Here is a 27,117-nt window from a genome sequence, read left to right on the forward strand (position 1 = left end):
GATTTTGTTGAAGATGTGTTGGGCCTGACAAACCTCAGTGGACACACAAGGGGGCAAGACATTTATAAAGCAATAATGGGAATGCTGAATGAAAGAGGGTGCAGCTGCCTTTATTCATAATTGTGCAGCTCACAATGAAAAGATTATTTTTGTTTTTGCAACCTCGTGTTAAGAATCTTGTTGCAATTGTTTAAAGGTTTAAATGACCGTAATAAACGGACCTTTGTCTTATTGAAAAAAAAAATGTGGACCTTTAAGATTTGTATTTGAGTACCCCTGATCTAAATGCTCTCGAGCAAACTTCAGATGGGCCTGGACATGTACTGGCTTAAGCAGGGGGACACGTCTGGCACTGCAGGATTTGAGTCCCTGGCGAGGTAGTGTGTTACTGATGGTAGCCTTTGTTACTTTGGTCCCAGCTCTCTGCAGGTCATTGACTAGTTCCCCCCCGTGTGGTTCTGGGATTTTTGCTCACCGTTCTTGTGATCATTTTGACCCCACGGGGCAGAGTTCCCGTTAGCCGGTAATTACCGGACTACGACGGGTAAAATATGCTGAAGACCGGCAAATCTAAATCTCTCCGGTCAAAGTGTCCGTTCAAAATAATTTCCGCTTAGCGCAATACCACATCAGTTGCGCAACTTGCGCCATTTATGTGACAGACAAGAATAGTCAATTATAATGTCTAACACTTAATGTGGAGAAAGAGATGTCCTGTATGGGTTGATTGTGCGTTGATCTGTTGGTAATGCCTCTGGGTTCCGGTGGGCATGTAAACAAATGCATAATGCTGCGCTATACTTTGCGGCCTCACCCGGTTGCATAGCGACGCTTATTGTTTAGGTGTCTTTTAATAAGCAGGTAGTCATATCATTAGCTAGAACTAGCTAGATCTGATCGATATGGACATAAACCCGAGTGAAGTCTAATCTGACGGGAGAGAGAGATCAGCTGCTGTGCTGACGAGTCGACACGCAGCTCTGCATGATCACATGCAGCGGTGAGCGGAACAAAACACACACCAGGTTAGAATAGCACACGTAGCTATTTTAATGACCTCTCAAACTACCGTAACTAGTTATAGATATGTTTAGTTTTACTGTCGGGTCACTCATTACTGGATCCACGAGCTGCATGATACTGACGGGCTGTCAGGAGAGGGGGAGCACTCAGTTTATTATTCCCGTGTTATTGTAAGTTACTGTACACTTTTGAATAATGTAGTTAATCTACTATAATTAGTTTGTTTAATATCAAATCATATCAATTTGTTTTAAAGGTCACATGTCATGGCCATTTCCACTGATCATAATTCCATTGTTGAGGTCTACTAAAATAGATTTATACTGTGCAATTTTCCAAACTCACATTGGTTTCGCATACAGCATCTCTGTAAAGTATGTGTATTCACTCTCTCCACTAAACGGCTTGTTGCAGCTCTTGGGCCCCCCCCCTCCCTGTGAGCCCAGTGTGCTCCGATTGGTCGGGACCAGTCGGGACGTTGTGAATCGCGCTAAGCTCCGTGGAGGTGTGATTTCCTTGTTTAGCGATACACAGCGAAACAGCCAAACTCACCCTGAGCACACACACAAAGTCACAGCCGAAGTAAAAACAATAAGTGTGGCTTGATATGGAGTAAGAAAAATGTTGATAAACGCTGTGAGAATGGGTCTGCAGAGAGAATTTTGCCGCGATCCCAACTGTCTGTTATCAGCCTGCAGCCAACGGCTCCACGGATTGGTCCATTTCGTTCCGGGGACGACATGACATGATGTACCCGGAAGAATCAAATGGACAGTGACGTATCTCCAACGAGGCGTTTTGGGGAGGTATTTTCTGTTTTAGAGTTTTACTCCCTACATGGTGTACTTTGAGGGTTTTGACTCTGCAGACCGTTTACATGCATAAAAACCTTCATAACACACAAGGGGACGGGCAATAACCGGAAAAGCATGACATGTCACCTTTAAAGCACAATAAATAACAAAGAAGACCTTTGACCGGCACTTTTCTCATTTTGTCCGGAAGATTTAAACTTTAACGGACATGTTGAGCGGCGAAAAAATATTCTAACGGGAACTCTGCCACGGGGTGAGATCTTGCGTGGAGCCCCAGATCGAGGGAGATTATCAGTGGTCTTGTATGTCTTCCATTTTCTAATAATTGCTCCCACAGTTGATTTATTCACACCAAGCTGCTTACCTATTGCAGATTGTCTTCCCAGCCTGGTGCAGGTCTACAATTTTGTTTCTGGTGTCCTTTGACAGCTCTTTGGTCTTGGCCATAGTGGAGTTTGGAGGTAACCAAATACTTATTTCCACAATAATTTGCAAATAAATTCTTTAAAAATCAGAAAATGTGATTTTCTGGATTTTTTTTCTCTAATAGTTAAATTGAGGTATACCTAGGATGAAAATTACAGGCCTCTCTCATCTTTTTAAGTGGGAGAACTTGCACAATTGGTGGCTGACTAAATACTTTTTTGCCCCACTGTATGTGTTTTTGAGGATAACTACCTAAACTATGTGATTCATGTTTACCATGTCAGATTTAAACATGATTAACCGGCCCTTTAATGCAATTAGCTTTTAATTCAGGTCCTTGTGAAACTTCACTATAAGAGTTCAAAAAGAGAGAAATCGTGACACGATTTATAATCACAGCTGTTTTGACCAGTCATCAGCTAGGGTGGTACTAAAGGAGACTCCTTTCCAGGTGGTCAAAACTTGATGAGAGGGGAAAACACATACTTATCAGCAAGGTGTCATCTGGTAAGGGACAAATGTGTCTCACACACATTCCCCCTTGACACATTTTGTCATCAACACTTAACTTTGCAGACAAACTTGTCAGAATACCATCACCAAAGACAACCAAAGCACTATCAAGATGAAGTAGGAAGCAGATTAGATATTAGTATTTTGGTTTTAAAGTTACACCAGTTTGTGTGTGTGTGTGTGTGTGTGTGTGTGTGTGTGTGTGTGTGTGTGTGTGTGTGTGTGTGTGTGTGTGTGTGTGTGTGTGTGTGTGTGTGTGTGTGTGTGTGTGTGTGTGTGTGTGTGTGTGTGTGTGTGTGTGTGTGTGTGTGTGTGTGTGTGTGTGTGTGTGTGGAGAGATGACCAGCCACAATGAAGGACAAGCCACCAGGGGCCTAACAGCTGTCCTAAATGAGCATTACTGTGAGGCGCCTGCTGCCTGGGTATGTACGTGGGTGTGCACGCACAAACACACCACCAGATTCACACACACACACACACACACACACACACAGACTCCCTCCTCCCGTCTTCACAACCATAGGGATCATGGGAGGAGATTTGGTGTGTAGACTGTATAGATTCCTCGGGTTCCAGCCAAGAAAGAGCCAGACAGACTAAAAGAGAAATGGATTCACTTACTACATGAACACTGAATGCAGCTGCTGCAGGAAAAACACACACACAAGTCAAATGATGTCACTGAAAGGCTTCATGAGAGGAGGGGTTAGACGGTCTAACCTTAGAGTACAAACTAAAAAAAACAACAAGGAACGTTAACCAGTACTATAAAAAATTAAAGTCATTTCATATGTATCTAGGCTTAAGATTGCCTTGTGATAAATCTTGAAACTAGCTTTTAAATATATATATTTATATGCTGCTGGAACACACACTATCATCCATAGGCTTAGTTGTAAGTGTTTTTTTTTAGAAGAATAGAGAGATGAAAGAAAATAAGATGAGAGGAATAGGGGATAACATGCAACGATTTGAACTGAGAATGTGGGGCACGGGCTAAACCCTTACTATATAGAGCAGCAGGACGTCCCTATGTTCACATATTTTCCAGTTTCCCCTTTTATGTGCTCTACAGACATGCGAGTCAATCGGTTTGTTATTTAGGGACACAATGTTAACCGGTGTGCTGTGTTTTCCTGTTTTCTGCCTTGCACATACTGCTCCAGCCTGACCCTGAATAGAAATGAGCAAATAAAGACAATGAACAAGCGGGGTGTCATCTTTCTTCATCCCCACATTATAATGTGCCTTGTACATACTTGATGCTTTGCCAGTCTAGCCTGCAGGCGTCAAACAGGGGGAAAGTGTGGGGTGAAGCTTATGGGAAGGAAGAGAACAGTCCTGTTGTGACCATATTGAAACCTATCCAAGCAAGAAGCAACATGCCTGAGGTCCCGACATTTTCTGTTGTCTGGCTGATGACCACAGGTTGACACTGCTCTCTTTTTGTTGTCTACGAATGAAAGTGGGCCGGAGTAAACATTAGAGACAACAGGGGCAATCAGTGGCCAATCACATGCCAGAACAGCCGCCTCTTAAAACCTTACACTGTTTCCAGCTGTTGTTGCTTTTCAGTAGTTTAGAGGAACTAAAACTAATAAGTGAAGCTGAATACAATGGCACATTTTATGGACAAAAACAGGATGACTCAAAACTAGTCTCTTGCAAACATTTAATGATACGATGCATGTTCAAAACGTGGTTTACGTTAAACGCTGCTAATCTATAACTGGTCAATGTTCAGGAAAGCATTTGCTTAGAGATGAAAATGTATCAATGCACTTCTTGGATGTCCAATGTCTAGGTTACTGTTAAACTAACTGTGAAATACAATGCGCAACCATGAGTCTATAATGTGGGGGGGATGATGCAGTTTATCTGTTTAATATGGATGACTGGCCTCTAAACTGAGAGGAATTCAAACATGGCAGCATTTTCATTTCAATTAAAGATTGTCATAGAACAAGTACAAAAACTATGTTCGAAAATTAATGTAATTTGGTTAACTGAGGGCACCCATTTTATTGTGGGACTGCATTTCTGGGCCATGGCTAGGAAATGTACATAATATACACAAATAAAGTAAAAGATAGGTAGGTAAGTTTGAGAAACCGGCTCGAGATACACTTTGTTATATTCCATGGAATGCTCTTAACATCCCGATAGCAATGAATATCTTAAGTGCTTTGACAATAAATCCATAAAAAAAATGTCATCTGTGGAAGCCGTAATACTGTAAAAAGCATGACCAATCATCTGAGCCGGCCCGGCTAAAGTAACTGGATGGCCTACCTGCCTGTCAGCCTTCCAAACTTATCTCGTGCCCTCATTGGTCATGTGCGCGTTCGTGTGTGTTGGAGGAGGGGCTCTGTAAGGAAGTGGCAGATTTTTTCCGGCTGTGTATTTTCAAATTCTAGCGCACTCGAGCTGGTTTCTCCAAAATTACCTACCCCACTTTTAATCATATTGTTGGATCATGACCACTAATGTGTAATTATTCTGGCATATAATGGCTGATGGGAAATCATAACTTTTATTAAAAAAAAAAACTTTGTACATAGGTCAAGACTGCAATGTACCCTTAAAAAAAAATACATTGAACTCACAAATAATTGTAACCACATATGAAATGGGCTCAGCAATTACTAAGGTACTTCTAAATCAGACAATGTTGTTGTGATCCTCTTTCATCTGAACCCTCCAACCTCCCAACCCTCCTCTGCTTTCCTCTTTACTCAGTCAGCCCTTTTGAGGGGATGGCAGGAAAAGCATAGTTTCTTTGTTAAATACTTATAACAACAGGATTGATACTAATAACATACAAGTCCATGTCCTGCATGGTCAAATAAAGGGAGGAAGGATGGAGGTGCATATTTGACAGAACACATTTAACTTTACGAAATGCAATAACTAGAGCAATATCTGACTATTAAAACAACTCTAATGCTGACAGTTATCATAGTTACACCATTGTTGTTATAATTATTATATTTCTTTTTTTTGACTCCCTGACTTTCATACGAAAGGGCCCCTATGTGGCTACAGCAAGAAGTGTACATATAATAATAATAAATGACATTTGTATAGCGCCTTTCAAGGGACCCAAGGCTCCAAATAACACATTTAATAAATAGCAGTAGGAGTAGAAGCAGGGGGACTGTGATGTGACAGCAATGGCCACAGCTAAAACACCCATATTGTTAATCCAGGTTGTATTTACAAGTTAACATTATACACAAAAGAAAATAAGACTCAAAGGATGTCATCAAGTATGTTCTGTTGTGCTAAGACTTGTTTCTGAAACAGGCCTGGTAACCTACTGCAGCTTGTAAACCAGTCCATGATTCAATGGCCAATCTAAGGACATAATCAGTTATCTGAGCCACACACAGAAAAACAATGCAGTGTTAGAGTTTTGGTTTGAGAAATGTTCTACCCTGCTGGATTCTTCTGATCTGTGCTAGCTAGGCAGTGAGATCATACCTCTCCAGTGTACAGTATACAGACGAGCCAAAAGCACAAACAGGTCTTTGCTTGCCCTTCACTGCCTCTGTCTCTCTCACAGGCGGCTGCATGCAGAGGTCTGAGCCTGCCTGCTAAGAAGCAGCATGGCGCTGGCTAGCCCAGCGTTAACTAGCTGGGGCTCACCAGGAAGAAAAGAAAACATAGATGTAAAACCATGTGTTGATATTGCCCTCCTCATGCACTATGACTCACATCCCCTCTCCTCGTCTAAAGTGCTCATCACACGCGGAAAGGGGCAAGAAAAGAAAACATGCACGCCCCATGTCACTGACCCTTTGCCAAATTCAATCCATTTACCGGCACAGGCCTTCGTTCTGTTTTTCTGATCTTTCCCAGTATTGTCCCCCTCTGTGTTATGCAACAATTGTCAGCAAAAATAATTCCCATCAAGGCCTTCCCAGCCTGACAGACACTTTTGCTAAACGTATCAGTTAGCTTGCTGCAAGGCATGCGTCAGCTTCAATAGTAACTAAGTGATCATTTAAAAAAGCTATTTTTAAACTGATGTATACATTTTTCTGAACTTAAGCTTCTGTATGAAAGTTTATTCTGCATTGACAAATATATTTTGTATACATTTTCAGCATTCAATTGCAGCCTGGGGACTTTTGTTTCATGTCACATTCTTCTCTCTCTGGCCCCATTTGTACACTGAGGCCAATGATAAAGCGAAAAATGTAAAGAAAAAAACTATTCAATAAAAAAAGTGTTGGTTGCAGTCTGGATTTTGGACACAGCCTCTATGTTTGCTGACCAATCAACACTTTCTTGACACTACATAAGACACAGGAGGAGACAATGTGAACAGAATAATCTTTACTGTGTTTTCATTGCTCAAAACTGTCCTGTAATATCCTCTGTCCATATCTGTATGGCACACAGTGCACAATCACATCCTAAATGCACTTTCCCCAACAAGACTCATTGTGATTGAGAAGCTAGCCGAGGTGAGGCGGAGCCAAAATTAAGACTTTGCAGTAACTTTTGAGCAACCTATACATAATTGCCTGGAGGAGATAATTGCCTAATTTAAGCTACATTTTCCGTTGATAAAGTTATAACTTACTGTATTATTCTTGTGTAAGGATTTATAGCAAGAGCATGCCTTCGCTCATTTAAATTACACTTTCATAAAGGTTTAATAATTGTTAAGGTAGATACATCATATCAAGTGTGACCATCAGCACAGAGATCTCCAGATTAAATCAGTAAAGTCTTATCAAAAGTAAACAGAATTGATGTATTAACAGCAAATATCCATCCAATGCCGATTGTACTAAAAGTACTTTGTACATAGGTCAAGTACAATCTGCATTGGATGGATATTTGCTGTTAATACAGGATGCTTTTTGAAAAATAGCTGCTATACAGATTGTTTAATTCCTTTAAGATATCCAGCGAGTAACGAGTTCAACATATTTCCAACAATGCCACAGTGCTGCAGAGCTCGTATGACTCTCACTGAGCCATCACACGGAGGCCAACTCATCTGTCTATCAGTTTACCATGCAAGAGACACCAAGTGATAATACCATAGAGAATGTGATTTACCACACATTACATCCGTGATTAAAGACAGCAATGTTAGCAGCAGTAAATCATGAGTTGTTATTTAGCATTACAAGACGATTTGCCCTGTATCAGTCAAGTGACATTCATTCTATTTTTCCAAGGATCAGAGTAGCTTAATGGATGCATGTATTATTAAATGTAAATGTAATATTGCCATTTTTATTCAGCTGGCAATTTGCATTCTCATGGATGCACCCATAGTAATGTTGAGGCAACAGTACTCCTGAAAATTTGAATGATGCATCCTTACATCTCCTGCACCTTGCATTCCATGTGCAATGGTCTACTCTAGCCAGTACTATGGTACAAGAGGAATCCTGAGACCGAAAGGTATCTGAGTATTTGTTTCTTGTCCTGTGAAGACACATGATGATCCAACGATGCAATTTTAAATCCCTAAATTCTCATTACAGACACACACAATGCATTTCATTACTTTCGAACACATTTGCTGTCAGAGACAAGTGACCTATCAAAGGTCTAAGTAGGTATTTGTGTTCTTACCGTGCACAGCAAAAACGTTACAGGGATGGATCCCATGGCGTGAGGACTCTCTCCTTCCACCCTTGATGAAGGCCGGCAGACTAGGTCTCCTCTGGTCCCCTACAAACTTCCCCGGCTGCTGCCCCATAAGGGCACGGTGCCAGGCCGCAGCCGGGACTCTCCGAGCTGGACTCAGTTGCTCACTGTCAAGAGTTCGCCACCAGGCAGGGACGGGATCAGGAGAAGACAGGAACCCTTTTCCCTGGCTCAGTCCGTCCTCTCTTGGAGTGTGGGTGATGGGGGTCACCTATGCAGATCCGTATTACTCCAGTATGTCTTTGTTTATCATGCATTAATGGATCCTGAGTGCTTCAGAGGTCAAAGAAAGGCATTGCAGAGTAACCTAGAGGGGGTAAACAAACAAGAATCATTAATGATTTAATTAAGAGTGATATGATTGTATTAAAATGAACAACTCAAATTAAACACAAGTGGCAAGCTAATCCTAGCTTGAATGTATACTGCAAAAACACCCTCAAATATAATATAATGTGCATTCTAATATTGAAATAAACAACCAATTAAGGAATGTTGTAATAAGACTGTGCACAATAACACACTAAATGCTAAACTTACTATTACTGGATTTTTAACTGCCCTACTTCCACTTTTTTGTCAGCACACCTACATTACCTGTGCTTCCTTCTATGTACAACCCCATTTCCCGTTATATAGAGGATGTAATGACACTTAATTTCCTCTTTCTAATGCCAATGAAGCTCTTTAGTGACAAGCTAACATCTGTAAACCTCAGTATACTGCGGGCTACATACATGACTATCAGGATATTTCGTGCTGATAAGCGACAACAAAGTAATGCTCGATACAAAAATATTCATCAAACCCATTCCTGATGTGCAGAAGAGCATACGATTGTTATCATTAACCCTATTGTCCCTGTGCAACTTATAGTTTCTACAACAGCATTTCACATGTAAATCATAAGCAATAAGTGACAATGACAGACTTCTAACACAAATCCTAAACTTGCACGGTAGTTAAGAACGTATGAATTAAAGACAAGTGAAGGAAACTTACATGTAAAAATGTGTTTTGTTGGTTAGTTGGCGACCTCAAGCTAATGTTGAAGGTAGCCATGGAGGCTAACCAACGTTAGCTGGTGGTATGCAGCGCCAGACCCTTAAATGCTCATCGAGCACTCAACAGTTGGCTGTTAACATGCTTATAAAGTTCCGAAAGTGCACTCAAATATCTCAAAATAACATCTCTGGTCACAACAATAAAATGCGTTGCAATGTCTCTTTCCAAACCCAAATAATTCAGTTTGTTTCAAACTTCCGTATCTTGCGGAGTTTCTTCCCCTGTGGTACCCGGACTACAGACACTTCAATCCAGGAGGTGCAGCGAAATCGAGGAAACTCAGCCGGCCAGAGACCGACGACTCTTTCTGGAAGTCCTCCCCGCTGCTTATAGTCTCCGAGCTCTTCGTTACCGTCCCCTCGGTTTGCGTACTTATTCATCGCTCTCACGTGAAAATATGAGCAGTAAACTTTGGCCGAGGAGTAGTTGTGTCGCTGGTGCCGCCATACTTCCATACGCAAGGTGGTTTACAGAAATATGTGGGTGGGGCTACGTGTGACGTCGCCTGCGTGCGTGGGCTAGTACAGGGACCAGGGTAGTGAATTATGCTGGGAGAGCTGGACAGAGCACATCCAGTCCAGGAAGTGGTAAAAATACTAGTATTCGAAGTTTTGAATCAGAATCAGTGAAAATACTCCACTACAAGTGAAAGTCCTGCGTGCAAAATTGTAAACTTTAGTAAAATTATCTTATGATCAATGTGCTTAAAAATGGAAAGTAACACCATTAAGTGTGAAGTAAAATGGTCCTTATCAATGTATTACAATTTTATGTTTTTGGATTCATATTACTGCTGCATTAATGAGTATTTTTGCATTTTACAGCAGCACATGTGTAAGGTTGAGTTATTCGAACTACTAGTGTTTAGAAAAACAATTCAGAAACAATCAAATCAAAATTACAAAATATATTATATATATACACACATAAGATATTTTTCAATAAAGAGAAAGGGTATGAAAGATTTAAATCCTCTGACATGTAAAACATGGGTTTTTCCCCCCCATCAGTTTTAAAACGTACTTATAACAAACCCATATATTTCAAATACTTGAGAAAAAAAACCTTGAAATATGACTTATGCTCTGACTGGCCTAACTTTTCCCCCCAGTTTAGTTAATCCGGCATTTAATAGTAACATGTCAGTGCTGACAGCCTTAATAAACATAAAATAAAAATGTTAAAGATAAACTGCATTACGGTTGTTGCAAATTGGAAAGGATTGCATAAATACATCAAATAAAACCTCTTATGAAGACATGTTTTCCTTTCTCTTTCTTCCTTAATCAACAAACGACACGACACCAAGAAGTGCTGATATTTATAGAAAATGTATTGCATACAACATTCTTCGTATAACATTATCAAAAGGGTTCCACTATACCTTGGTAGAATGTAATAACAGTGGCTCTAGTGATTTCAGAATACTGAAGAAATCAAAGTAAATAACCATCATTTCCATAAGCAGTCAAACAACAAACATCTGTTTTGTTACATAAAATACATGTGGAGCTGTTCAAATGCATAACACAAGATTGGTTCTTTGAAAAAAAGGCCAGATCGGTCCTCACTGGTGGTCGGTCCCTGACATTGATGCATGATCAGGATTGATGCTCTTTAACCTTCCTGATCCAACAGCTTCTGTTGCGTCAACATTACAATCTCCTCCATCACTTCTGGCTTCAAGATGTCCTTGACCTACAGAGACAGAATAAAGCAAAGAAATTATAAATCAATTACACATTACACTAAAATGATCCTGGTAAACAGTATAGCAATAGCTTTTACTATAAAATGTAACAAGAAGAAATCACAACTTAAAACCAACCAGCACAATTATGCATAATGCACATTTATTCTCACATTTTTTAATGCAGTAAATATTTCAATGACATTAGCACCTTAGCTTGGTTACAGAGACAGACCAAAAAGAAAAGCCTTTAGCAATATTTTCTACATCAGTTGACCAGAAACATTATTTGGGCTTGGTTAGCTCGGGATATTAGCAAAATAGAAAATGTTGCGTTCTCAAATATTTGCCTTATGTCAATGTGTTATGACTAGGGCTGTCAAACTATTAAAAATTGTAATCAGATTAATCACAGCTTAAAAATTAATTAATCATGATTAATCACCATTCGAACTATGTCCAAAATATGCCATTTCTTTATGTATATTGTTGTGGGAATGGAAAGATAAATGAAAGAAGGCGGATATATCCATTTAACATACAGTATCTATGTTTATTATAAGATTTTTCGAGTACAATGTGCAATGTACTTTTTACAGGCACATCCGAGGTGTTCGACAATACAAACTAGAACATACATATAGAGCTACTTTTGTTTTGTTTTTTCCTCCATTATATTCCCTTTAGAGATGGGTACGATAACTGCGAGATGATAAAAGGTTCTCTTTTCCGCCTTTTCCATGGATGTTGTGATTATCAGTGTTTTTGCTTGAAAGTACCATAGGTGGTAGGATTTATCATCAAATCATATAGAGCTTTTTTCCACTTCATGTTCAGATTTTCTCCTTATAACCCTGCCCTCGCACTAAAATAGCCCCTGTTAGCGCTTTAATTTGCTCTGCTTCTCTTTCACTAATGCACAGATTTCCTGCGTTCATTTTCAGCCCACACACCTATCAATCATCAAACCGTGGGGTCTTAATTCATTACGTGTTGATTTCTATCAACGGGGGAGTACTTCAGGAAAGTCGACAGGGGGGGGAGAGGGGCGGCGGCTAGTGGAGTACTTCGTGACCACAGAGTGTGAAAGTTGTGATCAGCTGTTTTAGCGCAGTTCTCCAGTGAGGGGGGGGGGGATTCTCCCTCTGCAGCCGGTTGGCGTAGTTTTGGCACAAGTCCGTTGTACAGACCGACGTTAACAGCAGCCCTGTCTGTGCACACGGAGACCGGCTCTGTCGTCCGGTGATCTAACCCAAATGCGCTTTGTGACACAAGTGACGGTACGCATTTCAGATTACGCACATAACCTGCTTACCAGTTATGTGCACCCCTGTACTACAGCAAAAGTATTCTCCGTCGGGACTTCCTGCAACAACACCACGCCGTTATCAAAGATGTTCTATTGAGAAGACGATCACTACGTGACAAAAGTTTTGAAAACCGTGGCTACTGAAATCAATCTTACTAACTGCTGTCTGTGCAATTTACTCCGCGCGAGTTGGCAGACTTTATTTTGCTTACTTTAACATCATTTTTCATGGTGGGGCTAAGCCATTTCTTGGTATGGGTGTAGCCTACCCCGGCGCTGCCACTGGTGGCACGTATGGGGCGGGCCATTCTGCACATGCGTTAAATGCGTTAAATATTTTAACCCAATTAATTCAAAAAATTAATTACCGCCGTTAACGCGATAATTTTGACAGCACTAGTTATGACATCAGTTCCCTGCCAAAAAAGAGCAATGAAATCACCCATGCCTGTTCCACTGTGCTTTAGAACAGTGGTTCTCAAACTTTTTCTGTCAGTCCCCCCCTTTGGAGAAAAAAACACAAATAGTCAGGCTCAGTGGCGGCGCCAGAGATTTATTTTGGGGGTGCCGTGGGGTAGCTTGACATTTCATGGAGGTCGCTACAGTGTAATTTTCTACTGCAACAATCCCCACGCATACCCACGCATATACACAGTGTACTGTGACTGTTACAATAAAGGCTCTATAATCAGCTCACGACATATAGGTGTAAGCAGGGGTAAAGTGCTATTATTATAGGTGGTGTGTGGACCTCACATAGGGGGGTCCGGAGGCAAGCTCCCCCGGGAAGATTTTTATATATTGAAGTTAAATGCATCAATCTGGTGCACTTTGAGAGCAACATGAAGAGATCTATGGATACATCTCTCAACACCCATATGAAACAGAACTGTAAACAGATTTACTTTTTCTTTATGGATATTTTACAAATCACTCCCCTTTTAAACTTTATTCTTTTTGTAATGTCATATAGTATTTCATACCTGTTTTTAATTTTTTCTCTTATTTTTTTATAACTATAATGATCATATAAACATGTGCCTCGGAAATAATTGTTTACATTAATGGTGACCAAAACGTTTGAGACCCACTGAGATAACACTGAGAGAGTCCTTTAGAGAGAGTCTCTTAGTCTGACAGGAGAGGGCTCTCCTCCACTTTGTTGTTGAAAAAACTCCTTATATCCTTTGGCGTAGCTCGCTAGCACCAGAAGCTAACAACAACGATCTCCGGTACCGGTGCGCTCTCTCGCGCACACACACACAACATGGCTCGTTCCACAAACACACAGCTTTTATGAAACACAGAGACCCAGACATAATAGTACTGTATCATATTATTTTTCGAATCAATAATTTTTTTAAATAACCATTTTTCCTCCTGGTCTCTCGCGCCCCCCTTTCATGCCTCTGCGCGCCCCCCACTTTGAGAACCACTGCTTTAGAAGAACAGTAATTCAATTGTTTCTGTTGTTTTCAAATATGGCCACCAGATGGCACAATATATCATGGAAAATGTCCACATTTTTCTTGACGCATATTTGTATTGCCATTGCTTTAGATATAGGAAACACCAGGCTCAATTAAGAAATGCATAACATTTTTTAATCTGAAATAAGTGACATAGTGCATGAGTATTTGCTTCCTACCTGATGATGAACTGAAGATTCATAGCAATAGAGAACACTGGTGTCAAACAAAAGGACCTTGTGCGCAGCCAAAGCCAGTAGACAGTTCCTCAACCGTGAAATCACTTCTCGATCCGACACACTGACAGGCTGAAAGGTCAGGGACAAACAAACAAGTTTAATACAAACATGGGAGTAGAATTTGGATGCAGTACATTAGACTTTTTTTCCCTTTTCTTTTTTTAAGTAATAGTGTTGCAGATTACTCCCATATTTTACAATATCTAAATTAGACAAGGTTAGCTGTTAACTTCTTGTTTAAATCAAGTATTCATTGACCAATATATTTACTAGGGAGACTAAATCAAATACTATTTTGTTCCCACCTCCAGGCTGGTGTAGAAGCCCCCGGCCTCCTCCTCCAGTTGTTCCGGTGTGGGATACAACCACACAAAGCCGTTATTCCCGAGGATCATGGATGCACCACATGTCAGGTTGTGGAAATGTGTTTTCTGCCTCTTGATCAGAGAAGGAGAAAGCTGTACCAGCACTCCCTGACCCAACTGATGGGCAGAGAAAGTAGAAAACAGGATATTAGGTCAAATTAGGAAAGATGAAATAGTATAACTACCTTTGATTTGTATTCAATTGTGTAATAGCTGAGAAACTAATGACATTGTGGAAATGTGCATATTTGGGAATTCCAAAGTCTGCAAGCCCCATCTGCGATAGCATTGTCCACCCCCACGAGTGTCCTTGCCCATTGTTTACATTCTGATTTGTTTGATTGAACCAGATACAATGAGTCAAAGAGCAAAGTGAACCATTACTTTGGGGTATAACAACATCTTTACTCTAGCATAACTTACTTTTCCATACTTTAAACTACGGGTATGAAGTGATAGGGCTCCATCTGAGAAGACGGACTGCACCTCTGCCTAAAAAGCATAGAAAAAAAGCAACAATAAGTGAGAATAGTTAGACAAAGCAGCAAATTAAAGATTATATTTCACTGTGACTTACACTGATGAGATCGCCCTCCTGAAGGTATTCCCTCATGGTGAGCTCATCTTCTGCAGATCGTCTCCTCTAAAAACAGAACATCAGAGATTAAAAAGAGGCATTGTTCAGTTTACTGTGAAGTACACAAATCACTTCTCCCAGTGATTTGTTTTTTAGCAGCTCACCAGCTCTCCTCCAGGCAGATTGACAGATGACAACAAGAGAACAGAGTCCAGACGGGAGTTGGTTTCCACCTTCCACCGTTTCTGTTGTACCTATACATATCATCAAAACACACAAATCTTAGTTAGAATATTGGCTAGAAAATATATATATTTTAGGATACATTTAAAATGTCCGGCATCATATATTAAAAAGAGATGTGGCGGCAGTGTTTACCTCTGTGATTCTGCCAACCACCACATCTCCAACCTCACCGTTGAATCTGAAATTCAATGATATACAACCAAAATATAGTCACACAACTTCATTTACAACTTGTAAAACCAGTAAACGTTTGAGAGTATCTATTTGATAACTTACCTGGTCTTAAGTGGTTTGACACAGATCAGCTTGTCTACTCTCTGCACCTCTCCAGCAACTGAAGCAGTCAGCTTCTCTTCATCAACATAGGTACCATGTCCCCTGAGGATAAATGACAATGTGGAGAAAGTTACATTAAACTTTTTATGTCATCCTGACCTGCTGTGAGGATGAACACTCATTACTGGTGATGGTAGATAAGACTTACACATCTTCCATAAAAACAGCTAAACAAATATGATTATGGCAAGAGTACAACCAATAACTCATCCCTTTTTAAATGTCTTTATATTTTAAGGTAGACAATGCTAGTGCAGCCTGCATTAAGATGCTGCTGCTGATGGTCAATCTACATAAAATCTACTTTATGGTACATTTTCAAGATAATCAAGCCCATTTTAACGGTAGTTGATTTCCCTCCATGACAACATGTTGAGGCCATCATACACAGCAGCCGGTCACACCACCGGTGCTACAACCAGATGCCTACCTCATGAAGCCGGTGTCTGAAGTGATAACATCGCCCGGGACGACTAGATCTTTTCGGTCAAAAGCAGAAAATGTTAGCGACACTGGTTTCTGAATAGTTGGCAATCTCATATCAGCAGCCATGCTTCTTCTTCTTTTGCTTCTTCTTCGTCTACTTCCCTCTCTGGCAGCTAGCATACAACTACACGTGTTATACCGCCACCTACCGAAGTGTGGGTCTAAATGTTGTTCTACCTAACATTTCTAGTAGTTTCAAAAGAGCTAAATATCTCGAGGTTCGTGCAACATATTTCAAATGGTAAATAGTTATGTTTTAGATTATGCTTTGTTGTCGGGTTATGCTTGCTGTGGAACTAATGGCAGAGAACATGCCTTGAAAAAGTTATTGAAGGGTACCAGTCAGGAGTGCTTTAATAAATGTGACCCTAATTTCCACACTGCGGTCAACTCAGCAGTCTCTCAAATTTGCTTGGTCAAATGAGCAGTTCTTCATTTTTGAGTGCGCGATTTATAGCGCCTTTACGGTAATCGCTGAGAAGCGGCACTAACGCAAGAGTAAAGAATAGAAGAGTAAAATAATGCATGTTTTTTCTGCTTCATGCGATACAAATCATTTTTACCATAAGTTCTTAAAAAAACTAACACTGTTTGACTCAGTCCTAGGTTGACTGATACCAACAACGTCTTTTTTATGGGTAATACTCTCAAATTCCCCTCCTGAGAACAAAATCATGCAACTTCTGCTATATTTGATGAGATAAAATGATTTTTAGCCATACATCCTTAATAAAAGTGATACTGTTGGACTCAGTACTTGTTAGACTACTACCATAAGTACAATCAAGTACTTTTACTGTGTACTTTTGAGTAATCCCCTGTCAAACTCCCCTCCCGAGTACAATAATTCATGTATTTGCTATATTTGACGAGGGATAAAATGATTCTTAGCCATAAATTCTTAATACAATTGGTAGTGTTGGACTCAGTACTACTTGGACTACTCCCACAAGTACAATCAAGTACTTTTACTGTGTACTTTTTGAGTAGTCCCCTGTCAAACTCCCCTCTAGAGTACAATAATGCATGTGTTCTGCCATCTTTGATGAGAGATACAATTATTTTGTGCAATAAGTTCTTAATGGAATTGGTACTGTTGGATTCAGTACTACTTGGACTAGAAGCACAAGTACAATCAAGTACTTTTACAGTGTACTTTTTGAGTAATCCTTTGTCAAACTCCACCCCTGAGTACAATAATGCATGTTTTTGGCCATCTTTGATGAGAGATAAAATTATTTTGTGCAATAAGCCAGTAATTTACTGTACCTATACAAATGTAAATAATACATAATAATACGATAATATATTGTAAATTTGACGAGTTAACTGGGATTTTCCCATAACTACATAATTCAATCAGCTCAATCAACAAAGAAAATGTCCATTTTAACTTTTTATTACTCCATTGAAGTGCAAAGTACATTTCACAGTGTCTTGGATATGTTGTTATGGCCCCAACCTCTACTCCGCGGTAGTGGCTCGTGCTGAGACCCGCAACATGAAAGAATACACGCAATAACTGGTAACGAGCATTTATTGATAATCAGCCGTTTGCTCAAGCGAAACGGGAAACAAAAAGAGGTCTGGAGGACTGGCCAAAAGGAACAAACAGAAGGACACACGGCATCGATTGCACGTCTGTCCGTCCTGGGAGAGGGATCCCTTCTCTGTTGCTCTCCCTGAGGTTTCTCCCATGTTCCCCTTTAAACTGTGGGTTTTTCTCTGGAAGTTTTTCCTTGTACGATGTGAGGGTCTAAGGACAGAGGGTGTCGTATTGTCATACTGATATTCTGTACAAACTGTGAAGACCACTGAGACAAATGTAACATTTGTGATATTGGGCTATATAAATAAACATTGATTGATTGATTGATTGATTGATTGATTGATTGATTGATTGATTGATTGATTGATTGATTGATTGATTGATTGATTGATTGATTGATTGATTGAAGGAGGGAACCCGAGCCAACCACACCATGGGCCGTTGGACCCAGAGCTCCCCCCCTAACCAGAAATCAATTATAAACCCTATGGGAAACAAAAACACATACACTGTAAACAATTACCAGCATTTCACAACATTTAACAGTATTATTTTACAGTGACATATTGTAATCAAGGCCCCCTGTAATATCCCAACAAATACATGTAAAAAGGACTGTATCCTTGGATTTCACAGCATTTAACTATTATTTCACAATAAAATACTGCAATCAAAATCCTCTGTAATATCACATCAAATGTTGTAATATCACAACAACATTGTAAAAATTGCAAGGATTTCACAGCATTTAAGAGTAGCATATTACAGAGAAATATTGTAATCAAAAGCCCCTATAATATCACAACAAAATATCTATAAAACAGTAGAATTGGATTTCACATTATTTAACTATTATTTCACAGTAAAGCACTGTACTCAAAATCATCTTAGCACAACCATGATAGACTGTATATAAAGAGCACAACTCATTACTGTAACATGTGAATTGTGCACCAATGCACATGTGCAGAATAGACTATTCTAACCGGCGTGTGTCCTGGCAACCCTGTCTCCTAAAAATTACGTTCCCACAGAACTAAACTGCATTCTCAATTACGTTTAGCTAGAAATGTATTTTTACAACGATTCCAGGGATTCCTGACTTGAGTTTCTAGCACCAGGGAAAGTGCAAAAAGTGCCCCAAATCAGCGTCTTCATTTACCCAGGGCCTAGTGCTTGGCTTTCGGCATGAACATTCAGGAAACTCCCCTGAGTATTTTATTACATATCTCAACTTTGGAGAGGAGTTGGGGGACAAACGACACATCAAATCACATCTCCACATCAAACCGAAGCTAACTAGAATACTCTTGTCTGCCTAGCATGCGGGGAAATTGGCGTGCTCTGTCACCACAAGAGCGAGAGTGAAAGCGGCTTAATGGAAGGCTTTGTCCCGTTTTAAGCCATAACGTTTGACATTCGGAGCAGCAGAGGGATGAATATGCATGTACTCTTCGAGGCGATTCCAACGACACCAAGCTCAAAGCTGTCGGACCTTCCTTTGTGCCGTCTAGAGCAGAGGTTCTCAATTGTTTTTCAGCCAAGGACCCCTTACAAGAGAGAGAATACACCAAGGACCCCCTCATTCTGATTTGTGATTTTGGGCTATATAAATAAAAATTGACTTGATTTGACATGTATGTCCCTTGAAATAATCTGACGTAGCCTATTTTTTACACTTTTATAGTCTTAGTTATGTGAAACTCTGTGAGTTTGGGGAACATGTCTGTAATGCCATTTTGCACCTGCCTTCTCCAGATCGCTGTTTTGGCACGGAATGCCTGGATTTTGTCGCTTACCTCCAGGATAGAGGCATATCTGCCTTGAACGGACAAACTGAGATCGTTCAATAAGTTGAACACATCTGCGAGGTAGGCGAGCTGTGCGATCCATTCGGGGTCCGATAAGAGTGCTGCAGTGGTTGGCTTGTCATTCTGGATGAACTCACACAGCTCTGAGCGCAGTTCGTACACCCGCTGTAGCACTTTTCCACGGGAGAGCCAACGCACCTCTGAATGGAACAGCAGGGTGTCCTGTCCTGCGCCCATCTCCCTGCAGAGCATGCCGAATAAACGGGACTGTGGCTTACACTTGATGTGGTTGACCACAGATACCACCGTGCTGAGAACGGACTGTAGCTCAGGACTCAACGATTTTGACGCCAGAGCCTGCCTGTGCAGCATGCAGTGGGTAGCTATCATCATTGGATTGCGCTCCTTGGCACGAGCAACCAGCCCACTCTTGCGTCCGGTCATGGCAGCTGCCCCATCCGTGCAAATCGCAATGCAATTCTCCCAACTCACATTGCCAGTCTCCATGAACATATCTATAACATTGAAAATATCCTCACCTGTTGCTCGCCCCGTCAACTCTTGACAAAATAAAAAATCTTCCTGAATCCTTCCTTCCCACGGGTAGCGAACCAGCGCGATGAGCTGCGCAGAGCCGGACACATCAGTGGACTCATCCAATTGAACCGCGAATTTAGACCCTCTCAGTCTTTCGAGCAGTTGTGATTTGATATCAGCAGACATGTCCTCAATTCGTCGTCTGATGGTGTCATTTGACAGAGGTACACTTCTCAATTTGGCAGCCGCATCTTTCCCCACCATCACCTCACACAGATCCACCGCAGCAGGGAGCAGCAGTTCCGACCCCTACACACGGCGGCGTGCGTTGCCGCTTCAGCGCTTCTGCCCATTCACTTTGAATGGGGTGACGTCACGATTCGGCGAACTGCATTGTGGGAGCAAAGCGTAGCTTCTCTCGAGGTGCTCGCTGCAAAAGTAGAGCAATGTTCTACTTTTGCCGCCTCGACGGAGGCGTCAGCCAATCAAATAATAATAATAATAATAACTGAGATTTCTATAGCGCCTTTCAAGGGACCCAAGGTCGCTTTACAGGAATTGGGGCGAGCACACACAAAACAAAACAAAACAAAGGTCAGACAGACAAAACAACAGATCGATTTAAGGGCCGAAAGCCTTGATGAAAAGATGGGACTTGAGGGCCCTTTTGAAATCCCTCGTATGTAAATCTGACAGTACAAGCAGTAGCCAATCAAACCGGGTGTATGTTGGGAAAGCCAGACCGCAGTTATTTCCCATATGTCAACAAAAGGAGGAGAAAATGATCGTGGCGGTAGGGAACATACAGGGATACAAACCGGAGGAGCCAGGCATGGGGGGAGGTGGCAAAGACAGTGGGGGAAACTGGTAGGTTTTCGCTTGTTTGGGGAGTTTATATCCAGTGTATTTCTTTGAATGGACAGCTAGCAAGCATAGACAGTATATTTAGCCAGCATTGATGTAGCATGAATGCTTTGCTTTGTATGTCCGGGGCGGGACATTCATGTGGTTGGTTGTTGGTCGGGCTGCTCGCGTTGATTCCCCAAGCTCAAGACACGCCCACCGCCAAGCAGCAACGCACACCGCCGTGTGTAGGGGCCGTTCCTCCGCTATTGTGTGGGGCTTTCGCGCCTTACGTTACGGCCCGTCTACACTACAGCGTCGACAGCGTCGAAAGCTCCAATCTGCTCCAATCTGCCCATTCACTTTCAATGGGGTGACGTCACGTAGCCGCGCTTTTTCGCCGAACTGAATTGTGGGTAGCAGAGCGAGGCGTCTCAGGCGTCTCAGGCGACAGAAGTTGAACAATGTTCAACTTCTCAGGGGGTAAAATAAAATCCCCAAGCTCCAGACACACCCAGCTCCAAGCTATTTTTGAAGCTGTAGTGTGGACGCTCCGTTACGTCCACACAGCAGCTTTTCAAAAATCTTGTAAATCTTGGAGCTGGGCGTGTCTGAAAGCTTGGCGATTTTTTGTGAGCAACGCGACCAACAACCAATCACATGAATCTCCCGCCCCCGACATACAAAGCAAAAAACCCCAGGGATTTTATGCGAGCAATATATATATATATATATATATATATATAAACTCCCCAAACAGGCGAAAACCTACCATTTTCACCCACTGTCTCTGCCACCTCTCTCCATGCCTGGTTCCTCCGGTTTGTATTCCGGTAAATAGTCTGGTGGTAAAGAACCGGGTGATTTGCTACCGTAATTTCTCGTTTGGAATATGAGGAAATGAACTGCGGTCTGGTTCTCCCTGCTTACACGCGGTTTGATTGGCTAGCGCTTCTACTGTCAGATTTGCATAAACGTGTTTGATTGGCTGACGCTTCCAGTTTAGCTTCAAAAGTTGAACATTGGTCAACTTTTGAATCCTGGAAATCCTGGAAATCTTCGCTTCGCTCCCCCACAATGCAGTTCGGCGAAAAGCGAGGCAAAGTGACGTCATCCCCATTCAAAGTCAATGGGCAGAGAAGCGTTGGAAGCGGTGGAAGATTCGTCTAAAGCTGCTGTGTGGACGTACCGTAAAAAGCTGCTGTGTGGACGTACCGTTAGCAATCCTCTGCGCTACCAGGTAGGAGGCCCGCTGCGCTTTAGCAGAAACAGACGTAACATTAACCATCCGTTGTTGTTGCTGGCGGTAGTCCTCACCCTTCCTCTCAAAAAAAGCCCGGTCTTTTTTTACATAATCTGGATGCTTGGTCTCGAGGTGCCTCTTCAATTTGGCAGGCTTCATCGCCTCATTGGCAAGACACCGCAGGCATATCAGACATTTCGGTTTCCCTTCCACTTCAATAAATCCATATTGGAGATACTCCTCATCGTATTTCCTTACTTTTGTTTTTCATTTACTTCATTTGTAGCCGTAACCGGTCGTTTTACAAATCTGTCCATCTTCGTAGTATGCTAGCCGTGTTATATCTCTATGATACTTGCAGCGGCGCTCTCTGACTGACGTAACAGTTATTGTTGTTTCCACGGTAATGGGTGACGCGCTTGATTTTTAAATGTATCTATTTGTTAGATTAGAACGTAATCTATGAACTATTTTAGATTAAAAAAAATATATATTTGTTGAAAAAAAGAAAATTGAAAAAAAATGATATCGATAATTTAAATGAATGAATCTGAAAACTTTTCACGGACCCCCTGGCAGAGTGCCACGGACCCCCAGGGGGTCGCGGACCCCACTTTGAGAACCACTGGTCTAGAGTACTGAGAGCCATGAAAACATGACCTTTAACCTTAGTTTGAGACTTGGTTGAAGGTCACAGCGGCCCCAAATTTTGCAAGCGGGTTCCACACAAGTTAAGCAACACACTCTCAAAGTCTCGGAGCACCAAACACCTTTTTTCATTTTTTTTCAATTTTCTCTCCCTCCCTCATCAAAGGGTGTCCAATCCTTAGCTCGAGACAGGATTTTGTGAGAGTTTGACATTAGATTGAAAAAAAATGTCTGGGTGGGTTACGGTTCCCATATTCCAGATGCCTTATCTGGGCCCTATTTAGACGCCCCTGGTGAAAAAATTATCTTTCCAGCCCTTTCCAAAGTCAGGTTATTAAAGATTAAAGATTATTTAACAAAACATTTAAATAACGTGCTTTAACCACTAGGTGTCCCTATTTACCAATTGGATCAAATATATAAGTCAGCCGAATTAGTGTTGATACTGAAAGGAGACGTATTGTGTGAAAAGAAATGGAATATGTTGTTTAATTGCTGATATATTTATATTTATTTTATTCTGCTGAGAAAGTTGAAGATCACGTGACATACACGCCAGAAAAAACGTAATTTCTGGGTATTTTTCCACTGGTTTGCCTGTTAACCGTAGGTGTCACGTTTGAAGGGACGAAACGGAACGTCATCGCTCGAACGGCCAATCATATCGCGCTTTGAGGAACCCAAAGCCTCCTAACAGAGATGCCTCGATCCTTTCGAAAATTCGCACGGAGGAAACAGTCAAGGTGAACATCTGTGAGTTTCTCCAAAGCGGTTACCATCGGTAAACAGCAAGTAAGTACTGCCCATAATGTGGATTAGTGGTGGATATTATGTGCTTTCGATTGCGAACGCCAGTGGAGTAGTGTCGTGTTGGTTTGTACATGGTAGCGAATAGATAGCTAGCGTTAGCTTGATAGCAGCCATGTCCACCTTCAAGCAGGTGGCCTTAACGTTAGCCTAGCTAGTGCTAGCCAGCGCCGTATATGGCTATGGTAGATAGCTCTGGTGCTAGCCTGCCAACTGTTGCTGACTGTTCCATTTGTTGGCAGAAGGCTTATGCTGTATTCGAATGAAAGAGCGAACAATGAATACTTTAACAGGTAAGACTGGCATAATTGCCATTGGTATAAGCTAGTTAGCTTAGCATTGCTGCTAAGTTTGTATTCTGACGCCATGGTCTAACTAACTTACTAGTAGGTTAGCTGATGTTAGCTAGCTAATGAATGTTTCTTGTGCTAGGTGCGTGGTGGTTTCATGACATTGTCTAATCAAATTAGACCTAATCTAAATCGGTGTCAAAGTTGGTAACGTTAGTTGCTCTTACAATGTTCTTAATGAATTCGTCACAGACCCTATTGCACATTGGTGTCACCACGTGTCATCACTAGGGCTGCAACAAACGACTAATTTGATAATCGATTAATGAAACGATTAATCGATTATTCGGATCGTTAAGGTTTTAACTGTACTACTCGGGGTTCGTACGGGTGCTTGAAATCCTTGAAAATGCTTGAAATTTGACGTGGTGTTTTCAAGGTTGGGAAAGTGCTTGAATTTTGGGAATGGTGCTTGAAATTGAGATAAAGTGCTTGAAAATGTAAATGCTTTACTTTTACAATAAATTGCTGTCTGACTGAATAGTTCGCCTTTTAGATTAAAATAAAAGAATTGCTTCACTTCTACATAAAACGGCTCCGCTGCGGTGTTCCCGCGCTATGCGCACTGCGGTCAAGCCAGCCGTCTTTCACTTTTGCGTGGTCAAACCAGCCAGCCGCCCCTGTATTTCGAGTGCGCGAATAGTTACAGGTTTACGGTAATGCAAAAAAACAACCCTGGGAAGCTGGACGTTTCGTATGTGCAGGATCACTTCCGGTGAGGATTTCAAAGTATAGGATGGCATGTGGTTCATTTATATTATTTGCGATTGAGGAACAGGGTAATTTATGAGAATAATGTTAGGATTTATTGCTTCATAAACTTGTTGCACAAATACTATGAACTACTTTTACTGTGTACTTTTTGAGTAATTTGAGTTTCAAAGTCCTCAAGAATGATCATTTTTGTCAACTTTGCTGTGGGATAAAAAACATTTCCTCCATAAGTAGTTTATGAAACTGCCATGTTTGTACTTAGTACTTCTAGGACTACTTGCACAAATAATATTAACTACTTTTGCTGTGTACTTTTTGAGTAATCTGAGTTTCAAAGTCCTCTCTGGAGAACAAGAATGAGCATTTTTGTCAACTTTGATGTGGTCTAAAAAACATTTCCTCCATAAGTAGTTTATGAAACTGCCATGTTTGTACTTAGTACTTCTTAGACTACTTGCACAAATAATATGAACTACTTTTACTGTCTACTTTTTCAGTAATCCAATGGCAAATTTACTCCTAGAGAATGTATTATTTCCACCACCATGTTTGACTGCTCAACCCTGTCTCCTAAAAAGTACGTTCCCACAGAACTAAACTGCATTCTCAATTACGTTTAACTAGAAACGTATTTTCTCCCACGTTACGTTCGTTATGAACGTATCTCAAATACGTTTATTTTCTACATATCTTCTAGAAACACATTTTCTCCCACGTTACGTTTCTTATGAATATCTTCAGCTTTCTATCCCCAGAGTCAGAACTAAACATGGTAAAGTAAATACTACTGTAATTATAATGATTCCCACCTTTACCCGCTGCAACATTAAAGATGAACACACTAAGGCATCAATAATTATAATCCAGTAATATATATTATTCTTAAATGGGGCATTCTGCACTACTGTTTTTCTAAGTACATTTTGATGCCAAGTCTTGTACTTTTATTTAAGGAAGGTTTTTGAATGCATAACTTTTACTGGTTGAGTTCAAATTGAAGTTTATGTTTGAAGATGGGACAGGCCATCAAGAGCAAGAGCGCTATGGCTGGTGTGATCCCATGTTATACCCAGTTTACATGTTTTAAATAAACTTATGAATACATTTACAATTAACATATGCATCTTTATAAATATACCATGTTTATAATCATTTACTGGTCCATGCCGCTTTTGTGCTTTTTTTTAACCTACATAAATCCTCTCCCTCTTCACGTGAGTAGTGTTTGTTATTGTGATAGACACCTATCTTTCCCACCAATCAGCAAGTGCATTGTCACAGAAACCCGCCTATTCACCTCACAGCCACGCATTATGACCATGTGATGAGCCATTTTGGCAGTGATGACTTTGAAGTTGCGTTCATTTGTTTCCAGCATATAATATATTTCTTCACTGTGCAATTTGAAATTCATGATGACCCATCGTCAAGGGTAAGTATATTTTTCCCTACCAAAGTTAACGGACTAGCATATGTCATTTGTATGCCTAGGCTTTCTTTACTCTTTACTTTGGAAATAGCAACTTCTATAAATTGAAAAAAAGTTACTTAAGCTATTTCATGTAGTGAATCCAATTGTTTGGCTATGTTATTTCAGGTGTGTTATGTTTTGTGTTGTGTTAGGGTTGGGAACCAAAACTCTGTTCCAAATGAGAACCGATAAGAAAATGCCGGGTACCCGTACACAATTTTGGTTCCTAAACGCGGTAGACCCTGTATTCCACCGGGTCCGTCTGCGCCGCGGTGACCCGGTGGAATACAGGGACTGGCCAGCTGTGTGTTCTGGAGAATCACAGAACGGCCGGTCGTCAGCGGGCCGTTGACGGCCGGCTCCGTACGCTGCCGGCACCGCCCCCCATTTTTAAAAAAGGCATCATGTAAATCCGAGTACTGAAAATGGGTGCAGCCATTAATCAATATAATGTTCAAATATATCATGGTTGTATAATAAGACCCTATGGATGTATAATAAAAAAGTATTGTTAATATACATCCATGATAGCATCCATGATATAGAATCATAGATACCGCGTTTGCGATTTGACGTTAATCTGCGTGTCCGCCATTGGAGAGCTCAACTTCTGTTATTGAAGAAATCCAGAGATGCAGACTTCTCTATAAAGTCGACTGTAACTCGCTTAATTATAATTATTATATATATTTTTTTTTATACATATATTGTGTTTTAGTATTGTATTATATGATTGCATTGTATACTCTGTTATTCAAAAATATATAACATATATATATATACAATACTACATAGGCCTACAATGTAGTGAGTCAAGTGTTTGAGGCCAATGTTCAGTGCAGTCATATGTAAACAGAAAATAATTGCGCTCGAGATCTTTATATCTTGTCTACAGTCTTCTTGATTTTT

General features: G+C 40.9%; 2 protein-coding genes across 3 annotated transcripts in view; both read right to left on the reverse strand.

The window, feature by feature from the left end:
- Window positions 1–8,705, reverse strand: part of abl1 (c-abl oncogene 1, non-receptor tyrosine kinase) — a 38,011-nt gene extending 29,306 nt beyond the window's left edge. For both annotated transcript variants that reach the window (XM_034095738.2, XM_034095737.2), the window contains exon 1: window positions 8,379–8,705. In XM_034095738.2, coding sequence (XP_033951629.1) covers window positions 8,379–8,505 — 127 coding nt within the window. In that variant the 5' untranslated portion in view covers window positions 8,506–8,705. The remainder of the gene's footprint in view (window positions 1–8,378) is intronic.
- Window positions 8,706–10,827: 2,122 nt separating this feature from the next.
- On the reverse strand, window positions 10,828–16,354 carry exosc2 (exosome component 2). The gene is made up of 9 exons (XM_034095998.2): window positions 16,180–16,354; window positions 15,690–15,791; window positions 15,546–15,591; window positions 15,332–15,421; window positions 15,168–15,233; window positions 15,014–15,082; window positions 14,531–14,707; window positions 14,166–14,294; window positions 10,828–11,216 (listed from the first exon to the last, which is right to left on the reverse strand). Exons 1-9 carry the CDS (start codon window positions 16,299–16,301, stop codon window positions 11,136–11,138), a joined length of 882 nt encoding a protein of 293 aa, XP_033951889.1. The 5' UTR covers window positions 16,302–16,354; the 3' UTR covers window positions 10,828–11,135.
- Between the last annotated feature and the right edge of the window lie 10,763 nt (window positions 16,355–27,117).

The sequence above is a fragment of the Pseudochaenichthys georgianus genome, chromosome 12 (assembly GCF_902827115.2).
Source record: "Pseudochaenichthys georgianus chromosome 12, fPseGeo1.2, whole genome shotgun sequence".
NCBI lineage: Eukaryota > Metazoa > Chordata > Actinopteri > Perciformes > Channichthyidae > Pseudochaenichthys > Pseudochaenichthys georgianus.

Excerpts from the sequence above, each read along its gene's own strand:
- exosc2 (XM_034095998.2), bottom strand. The coding sequence starts at position 16,301 with ATGGCTGCTGATATGAGATTGCCAACTATTCAGAAACCAGTGTCGCTA. Across the intron at positions 15,592-15,689 it reads GTCAAACCACTTAAGACCAG|ATTCAACGGTGAGGTTGGAG; the intron begins GTAAGTTATCAA and ends ATTGAATTTCAG. Across the intron at positions 11,217-14,165 it reads AATCTTCAGTTCATCATCAG|GTCAAGGACATCTTGAAGCC; the intron begins GTAGGAAGCAAA and ends CTGTCTCTGTAG.